Source organism: Cynara cardunculus, assembly GCF_001531365.2.
Source record: "Cynara cardunculus var. scolymus isolate 2C chromosome LG 7, CcrdV1, whole genome shotgun sequence".
Classification (NCBI taxonomy): Eukaryota; Viridiplantae; Streptophyta; class Magnoliopsida; order Asterales; family Asteraceae; genus Cynara; species Cynara cardunculus.
Genome location: NC_037534.1, coordinates 3,384,417 through 3,393,929, shown reverse-complemented (window position 1 = coordinate 3,393,929; position 9,513 = coordinate 3,384,417). Strand labels below are relative to the sequence as shown.

Here is a 9,513-nt window from a genome sequence, read left to right as displayed (position 1 = left end):
ACCAAAAACGACTTCGTACGTAATAATTTAACCAGTAAGCACTAACCGTAGTAAGAGTCGTCATTACTTACCGGGTAAGACTCTTGGTCCTTGCTTTCGCTCTTACCCGATAAGATTCTTGATTTTTGTTATATTCATCCGATAAAAAAATATGACTTAATAAACACTTACTCAAATAAGCATTTGATAAACAAATACGTGATGTGAATGCAAAAATATTATGAAATGCAAAAGTAGGTGGAGATTCATTAATTGGTGTTGCTTCAAAAAAGATTTGTACAATTCATACTGGATTTTAATATTATAGACCAACAACAAAATCATAAAATATATAAAAATCAATGAAATATGAATTGATTATATATTTTGTTTTGAGAAATTAATTAAAATGGCTAGTTCATCCAAATGGTTTCACCTTCCAACAAAATGCCGTGAAAGTAAAAAAAAAAAGTCGAATTTTCACAGTAAAAACACTATGAAGGTTATCTTCACAGCATTTTGTTGTGAAGTTTCAAGTGAACAACGTGGTCTCACGGGTATCATGAAAACAGACTGCTCTCACGTGATCTCAAGTCTAGTCGATATCATTGGTTGATGCAATAAAATATTACCTCTTTTCTCAGCATTAAGTTTTTAAAGATTTTCTTTAAATTTGAAAATTTCTATATGTTTCTTCTTTTCTATATTTAAACATAACCGGTGGAGTAAAAAAAACTGTAAAATCCTTAAAATTTCTACTTTAACGTAACTGTTAAATTTGTGTAAGCTGTATTTTATGGTGTAACTTGGTTTTAAGAACCAAAGAGTAAACTACAAAGTTGGTCCCTATGGTTTATTGAAAATAACACTTTTCGTCTTTATGATTTCGAACTTATATGGGGTTTGAAAAAACGTCCGAACTTGGTCCATTTTTCTAGCGGCCGTTAAAAGAATTCGTTAAATGACAGACATTTTTTTTTGTTAAAACCGTAAAAAAAAAAAGATAGATAAATGGACGAAAATGCCCCACATTTTACCAAGATATTTTAACGACTGTTGGAGATAGGGACCTAATCCAATCATTTTTATAAACGATGATTATCATCTTATAATTTCAAAACTTTTAGATCAAAAAGTATTATTTTCCAACAAACCAGAGGGATGAAATTTGTAGTTTACTCAAAACCAAATAAAAACACTTAAATTATTTTATTATGTATACTATGTTATAAATCATTTGACAAAAACTTTTAAAAACCAAATTTTATGCATGAAGTATTGTTTATTTACGCATACTACTTAAAGTTCAAGAATACAAGTAAATTATGCATAAGTACAACTTATTAAAGCTCCAAGTTTGAATTTGTGTAACTAATAGCAGATAAACATAATCAAAAGGAGAATAAACATCTCATTTTAAAATATAATTAAGATAATAATCGAGTTCTAACAAAATAATTAATTATTATCTTTATAAAAAATTATATTATTAAACCAAATATAAATTACTTCGTTATTGAACCTAAATTAAATTATAATAAAAAAATGAATTATAAAATTACACAAAAATAAGAAATTTTAAATAGTTAATTTGATACCAATATCAATGTATCTTTATCAAATTTTTATGAATTCTTCAAAAATAAAAACATTATCGTTTTTTTTTTCAAAATCACATAAGACCATATTATAACATCAATTGGGATAAAAAATAAAACGAAATATTAAAATCAAGATGTATCTCGTTTTATTACACGATTACCCTTCTAATTCATATATTAAATGCATAGTTGGATGTATGTTACTTAATGTAACCATATTGGGTCCATATAATAATTCATCCAATTTGTATATATATTTATAATTCAATTATTTTTCAATGATTTAAAAATTCAAATTTATTCTATATTATTTAATTTGCATGATACTTATGGCCCCATATAATCACACTTGATGAAATAAATGCAGGGGAGGTTATTATTATTATTCTTTGTTAGATGATTCGCTTATTTTTATTCATTTTTGATCTTAAATATTAATTATTATATATTAATACAAGTTGTTCTGCAGAAAAGATAATTTGTTATAACCACAATGGTGGTGTCTGATTGGTTTGAGCTTGACTCCAAATGTCAAAAATATCAGGAGGTCCATGTTCAAATCCAAGGAAGAATAAAAATCTCCTTGTAGCCATGGAAGTTCAAATGCGGTGACTCCGGGTTATCTGCAAAGCAGGTGGTTACCCTAAGATTAGTTGGCTCGCATAACGGGTTGGATATCCAGGTTAATAAAAAAAAGATAATTTGTTATTGTTATATAAGTATCATGTTCTTAGACTGGTTCTTTAGGTCGTTCTTATATATTTGGTCACTTGTTTTGTACCAATAAGTCCTTAGAGGTGCTTTATTATACAATCTATTACATTTATACAACTAATACAACTCAATCTCAATCGTACATTAAAAACATAAGATACTGGTCGAAGAAAATTCATAGTGTCACACAATTTACATTAAAAACAATACAGATAAAATAAAAGCCTCAAAAATATGAAAATCAGAACCTTAAATAAACGAATTTGGATTCGATGAATAAACGACACTCGGTCCTGTTGTTTGTCCCATGCGACGAGCCAATTGAAACCTCTATATGAGTTTTTAACTATTTCCAATTAAAAGTAATCCTCATTTAAATTTGTACGTTTTCTCTCATATTTATGAGGGATGGACCCAAATTTTTTTTTAAACGGTGGCACCATTTGACCATAAGAAAAAAAATATAGATTTTTTTTCAAACACCGACACCGTTTGACTATAAGAAACAAATATACGGATTTTTTTTCAAACGGTGGCATCGTTTGACTAAAAAAAATGACACTAACATTATTCGGACTTAAGTGTGGGGTGGAATAAAAATCTTGCAAACCAACTATAACAAATAAAATTTGTTCTCATTGTAGTTTTAAAATACATACGGTGGCACACAAACAAATTAATACGGTTGCACCGTTCACAAAACCTAAATTTTTTACCATTCGTCCGAGAAACGATACGGTGACACGTGCCACACATGACACTTAACTAGGCCCGCCTATGTATTTATCATGCATACCCTAAAGTGAAGTTAAGGGAAAAAAATCCTAAATAAACGAAAAACTATAAAAATCTAATTAATTGATCTGACCAATATAATTATATAAGCGATAATAGCAACATTTTTTAATTTATAAAATCTCACCACTCTATTTTTTATTCGAAAAAGACGAAAAATAAATAAAAATCGAGCAAAATATATTAAACAAAAAAAATCATATTTTCTCGTTAATTTCACATCCGTATTGATACACTTTTTCATCCGTTTTTTTCTTGATTTTTCATTTTCCATTTACTTAACGGTCTCCCCATTAACCTGACCCGCTCCTAGAACATCTCCAACAAATATGTTATATATTTTTTCCCCCAAAATTTTAGAGATTTTTTCATTCTCTCTCTTAAAAAAGAGTCAGCATAGCTGCTGAATCAAACTTTTTCTAGATCTTTAAAATTTCTAAAATAACATAGCTCTTAAAGATGATCTGATTCCTATGTTTTGCATAAGTTATAATATGGTCAAAGATTTTGTAATAATGGGTATTTATATGCATTAATATGTATGGAAAAAGTGGGGAAAAAAAGAAGCTAAGGAAAGGGGGACATTCCAATTGTGAGATTTGGGGGTTTAATGAAATGTCCATGTCATTATATGCCAAATTCTACCCTCTAAATATGAACAACTTTGCAAGAAAAGACTTGTTAAAAAGCAAACTCTTTTTTTTTTGGTGTATTTGAAAGTAACAATCATACCAATGTTGTTAAAAGCAAACTCTTTTTTTTTTTTATAGTACAAGTAAAAGGAAAAAAAATTGTACATAAATCAGAGCATTTTTTATGTACGGTTTTTTTTATTAATCTAGATATCCAACTTGCTATGCGAGTCGACTAATCACAGGACGACTACCTGTTTTGCAGGTAGTCCGGAGTCACCCATTTAAACCTCTGTGGCCACAAGGGAATTTTTGTTCCTTATTGGATTTGAACCTGAGACCTTCAGATACTTTTGACCTTTGGGGTTATATGTACGGTTTTTATAAGTAAAAAATATAGCTTCGTATAAACACCAACATAATAGAAAGTTCTTATATATGTATGTCTTTTTATATCACAATCGGGTTAAATTATGCATTGAGAATATATAAAAAGTAAATTTTGATGTTAATGTGTATGAGGAAAAAATTAGTGGGTACGATACATTTAACAATATATAAAGATGCATTTAACTCACTGTTTTATTATAAAATTATATCAATTTGTTTTGTATTATAATGTTAATAAATTGGTTATTTAATTTTTGGAATATATAATAAATTTTTGTTTAGCAAAATTGTGAATTTCGTATGAGATTTTTTTGTCGTGTAGTTGTAATAAATGCATGGATTTGTTTAGATGTAGTTTGAAAAATGACAACAATATACGAGATTTGAACTTAATGTGTTTACAATAATTTTGAAAAGTTATTTAATCATTTTTTAAAATAAATATTAAAATCTTGATTTTAAGATGTCTTAATCTTGAAATAGATACAAGTATTTAAATTTCTAGTGTGTAATTAGTACCCGTCACACAAGTTATCGAGAAATTAAAAGATCGTCTATGTTTTACAACCATTCTTTCTTACTCATTCATTTATCAATAAATCATTAACATGATTTGGGATCACGTGAGATCAGTCTGTTTTCATGAGACTCGTGAGATCATTTTTTTACACTTGAAACTTCACAACAAAACGTTGTGAAGGTAATCGTGTTTTTGCTGTGAAAGTTAGACTTTTTCTTTACCTTCACAGCGTTTTGCTATGAAGTTTCATGTGTAAAAAAATGGTCTCAAAAAAACAGGTTGGTTTCATGTAAATAAAGCCCTCGTTAACATACATCAAAAATATATATTTTCTTTTATCAAAAATGGTAAAGATAAACCGAAAATAATTTCTTAATTTGAAAATTTCCAAATTAGTTTAACATGTTATTAGCACATATAATACTCCAACCATTTAACAAAAATCCAATAGTTCTTATTTGGATTATTCTAAATGTACAATATTTTTCAAACATTATTTTTAAATTTATTAATTTGTTTGTTACATAAAAAAATATTGATAAATTCAATAAGAAAACTCTTATTGGATAAAAGCTTATTAGAAAAAGTTATCACTCTCACGTACCTTGTTGGGTGTTACTCTATGTTATCATGGTAAGGTATCTTTTACCCAGTAAATGCTTACAGGGCATAAGTGCTCTCCTTCAATCATTGGGTAAAATTATCAGTCCTTGCCATGTCTTTTATCGAGTAAGATTCTCAGCATCTGTCATCCTTACAGATAAAGTAAATGACATAAGATAAACGCTTACTTGATAAAAGTTTAGTCAAGAATTACGTTAAGTTTATATTTAAATTAGAAAAATAAGATAAAAATTCTTTATATAAGTTTGGAAAAAATTTAATCTGAAAATCATGCATTTATATAAACTCCTGTTAAAAAAAAGAATTTTATTAAAAAAATAAGCTATTTTCCAGTAATTTTATTTGGATTTAATTTATAAATCAATGTCTCACATGTTTACGGGAATAATGGAAAAGCAAAAGGATACATACTTTCTCTTTTATCTTGGTATGTGCTTTTTCTCGCTCTAATCTTTATTGTTGTCTTCGAGCGTTGATTCATTAAAGTTCAATCCTCATGATTATATTGAATCATTGATCCACTTCCTTTTTTCATCTTCCTTCTAAACTCCCGTCTGTAACTTCCCCCTGATTCCATCATTTTCCCACATTTTCAATCATAACCATCTTCTAAACAAGTCAAAATCCCACCAAATTCTCAATCATGGCTCTCGCTTGATCTTTCTCTTTTCGAACAACTTTTATTTTTCCGGCGGTTATGGCCACCGATATGGCAGAAACTTCCAAACGGCAAGCATGGTAAGTGAAGTGTGAAGCTGGGTTAATTTGCTCTGTTTTTTTTTCTTTTTCTGTACGAATTTGTTTTACCTGATTCTGAATTTTGTTGCAGGTTTTGTACCACCGGACTACCCAGCGACGTCGTGGTTGATGTGGGCGACATGAGTTTCCATCTCCATAAGGTTAGGTTGAAGTGATTCGCCATTGATGTGAGTTTGATCATAGGTTGTGTATTAACAGTTTGATGAAATGATATCTTCAGTTTCCTCTGATGGCGAGAAGCAAAAAGCTTCACGAGGTGATAACGGAACATGAAACGAATCCGACTGGTAGAGTTACTGCTCAAATGGAGTCTGAACAAGAAGATAAGGATGAGATACAAGAAGAAAAGCAGGCGGAGACTGAGACGGCGGCGGATTCCGACGACTTCTGCCACGTCACCCTTCCGGATTTTCCGGGAGGTTCAGAGACGTTTGAGACGGCTGCCAAATTCTGTTACGCCGTGAAAATTGAGCTCTCGTCGTCCAACGTCGCTCCACTCCGTTGCGCCGGAGAAGTTTTGGAGATGACTGAAGAATACTGTGAAGATAATCTTATTTCCAAAGCCGAGAGGTTTCTGTCGCAAACGGTGCTTAGAAGTTTGAGAGATTCAATCAGAACGCTGAAGTCATGTGAGGATTTGCTTCCTATGGCAGAATCTCTTGGCATTGTTCAAAGGTGTATCGATTCCATCGTTTCCAAGGCTTCGGCGTCGGATCCGTCGCTGTTCGGTTGGCCGGTGAATGAATTTACAAATTCAGGTGCCGCTGCTGTATCTTCTTCACATGAAACTGGTTCCAGAAGAAAGGGAGCCACCGCCAGCGGCGGAGATAGGTGGTTCGATGAACTTGTATTCCTCAGTCCTCCGTTATTCAAGCGTTTAATAGTCTCCATTAAAGCTCGAGATCTGAATCCTGAAATAGTCGAGAATTGTCTAATTTCGTATGCCAAAAAACACATTCCCGGCGTCAATCGCGGTGGTAGGAGGTCGTCTTCCTCATCTGTACTTTCAGAGATTGAACAGAAGGAGCTGTTGGAGACAATAGTTACAAATCTTCCAGAAGAAAATGGCTTGAGATCCTCACCGGCGGTGACGGTTTTCTTCGGAATGTTGAGAGCAGCAAACATTCTGATTGCTTCAAATGCTTGTCGAGCAACTTTAGAGAAAAAGATCGGATTGCAACTCGAACAAGCAACCCTAGATGATCTTCTAATCCCTAGTTATTCCTACTTGACCGAGACGTTATACGACGTCGATTGTGTCCAAAGGATTCTAGCTCACTTTCTTCGTAGTGTAGAACAGACATCAACGGCTGATGTAATCCACGATGACAATGATGGCGCCGACGAGAATCGCGTCAGATCTGTGACATTAATGCTCGTCGGAAAATTAATCGACGGTTACTTGTCGGAAATTGCATCCGATACTAATCTGAAAACGGATAAGTTCTTGGACCTTGCCTTCGCCTTGCCGGAACAATCGAGGCTCTACGACGACGGACTTTACAGATCTGTCGACGTTTACCTCAAGGTATCATTTAATCTGTAATTCCGGCCAGAATTTTCGTTGATTCAAATTGATCATTTGAATCTAAGTTTTTGTTCCGAATAATGCTTGCAGGCACATCCATGGATAAAGGAGGCGGATCGGGAGAGAATTTGTGGAGTAATGGATTGCCGGAAACTGACATTAGAAGCATGTACTCACGCAGCACAAAACGAACGTCTTCCTCTAAGGGCGGTGGTGCAGGTGCTTTTTTTCGAGCAGTTGCAGCTCCGTCAGGCAATCGCCGGTACACTGATAAACACCGACATCGGGCGGTTGGATATGGAGAGACTACCGGAGATGGCCAGACAAGAAGACGAATCAATTGTTGAAGACGAGGTGGAAAGAGGCATCGGAGGCACGTGGACGGCGGCGGTAAGGGATAATCAGGTGCTACGACTAGACATGGATAGCATGAGGACGCGCGTAAACCATTTGGAACGCGAGTGTTCAACGATGAAAAAAGCAATCGAGAAAATCCACAAGATGGGCCCATCTGGATGGAGAGGCTCACTCACCAAGAAACTTGGGTGTAAATTTAAGACCCAGGTGTGCGACTCACATGAACCAACGATTGTGGAGGCTCGAAAGGGTCGAACCCATCGGCACCACCACCAACAATAGCCGACGTGATGCAATTATTATATTGGAAAATTCACCGAAGAGTTGGGTTCTAGTGGGTATGAAAGTTGTGATGAGAAGGGTAATTAGATATTTTTGGATCAATTTTAACTGAAATCTAGACAACAATAAAAAGATACACTAAATCGATTCTCTTCTAAAACCTAATTAATAGGTTGTTTTGGGCCTAAAAGTGATCAGGATCCAAATTCGTTCTTACACTTCTTGTCTTACCTTTTATTTTCACACGATCTCTCGTAATTGACAAAATTTCCATTTTAGACAAAATTTAAAATGGAAAGATGGGTTATTTTAGTTAATTTTTGTATTATATTGAATAAAAAAAAGAATTGTGATTAATTTTCAGAGTTCCAATGTGATCACAGCTTTTGAGAGAAGCAAGTGTTAGTGGAACTGAAATCCAGCCTCCAAAAGTGGTATGCTTACTACTCTTTTGTTTGGTTGTGGCCAAAGCAGCTCCTTCTGCTTCTGTAAAAAGCTTTATTTGGTTTGGGGGAATAATACTTTCGGAAGCAGATCCAAATTCTAGTTCTGGCACATGACGTATCTCATATGTGCAACAAACCAACCACCCTTGCTCTTAAATGTGTTCAAAAACAAGAATTATGGCTTGTTTATCATGCGTTATTTATTTTATTAGATGAGCATGACACTTGTCATATAAGACAGATTGTAACGGAAATAGTGTTGAATCATACAATTAATAGAAGGTTACGGTTCGTTTTTAAACAAATTATACAACATTCTTATAAATAAAACGTATTTTCAGATGATGTTGATATCCGATTTGTTTCCCCAAGTTGGCTTGTCTTCGGAGTTCATTACAAACCAGATTGCCGTGTGAGTTTGTTCATGTTGTCTTTTTGGGTCATTAATTCTTTTGGACCACTTGCTGTCTTTGGTGGTAGAGTTTTTATCTTCACTAGTTTGGTCAATTCTTAGGGCAGACTTCTTTTGTTGCCATCCCCTTTCTTAGTTTGACAACTCGTATAAATCTTTAAACATCGATTATTCTAATTTCATCTCAAGCTTCATTTAGAACATTTGTCTACAAGATCTTGTTGTTTTGTGTCTAGGGGTGGCGTAAATGATGCAAGTCGAGCTCAAGTATGATATATTTGACTCGAACTCGATAGTCATTTCTCAAGCTCGAACTCAACTTGAAAACTCGAGTGTAGTTAAAAACTAAACTCGACTAGAACTCGATTACAATTTTCTAAACTCAAATGAACCAAGCTCGAACCAAGTTCATCCACTGAAATTTATTAATTTTAGGGTTATAAATTATTAAACTTAAATGTGCTCTCTTAAAGT

The 9,513-nt window shown here is 33.1% G+C and overlaps 1 protein-coding gene across 2 annotated transcripts; it reads left to right on the top strand.

Moving 5' to 3' along the window:
• Positions 1-5,774: 5,774 nt before the first annotated feature.
• Positions 5,775-8,346, top strand: LOC112515813 (BTB/POZ domain-containing protein At5g66560-like). 2 transcript variants are annotated; one of them, XM_025122748.1, is made up of 5 exons: positions 6,098-6,154; positions 6,235-6,306; positions 6,379-7,305; positions 7,363-7,542; positions 7,633-8,346. In XM_025122748.1, the coding sequence occupies exons 1-5, from the start codon at positions 6,134-6,136 to the stop codon at positions 8,179-8,181; spliced, it is 1,749 nt and encodes a 582-aa protein (XP_024978516.1). In that variant the 5' UTR covers positions 6,098-6,133; the 3' UTR covers positions 8,182-8,346. The 2 variants fall into 2 exon arrangements, with proteins under 2 accessions (XP_024978515.1, XP_024978516.1); XM_025122747.1 differs by adding an exon at positions 5,775-5,993 and having other exon boundaries at positions 6,085-6,154; positions 6,235-7,542.
• Positions 8,347-9,513: the final 1,167 nt, after the last annotated feature.

Bases quoted from the DNA above. Each gene is read 5' to 3' on its own strand.
- LOC112515813 (XM_025122747.1), top strand. From the start codon at position 5,953: ATGGCCACCGATATGGCAGAAACTTCCAAACGGCAAGCATG. The intron at 5,994-6,084 runs GTAAGTGAAGTG...ATTTTGTTGCAG, and splicing joins ACTTCCAAACGGCAAGCATG to GTTTTGTACCACCGGACTAC. The intron at 6,155-6,234 runs GTTAGGTTGAAG...TGATATCTTCAG, and splicing joins TGAGTTTCCATCTCCATAAG to TTTCCTCTGATGGCGAGAAG.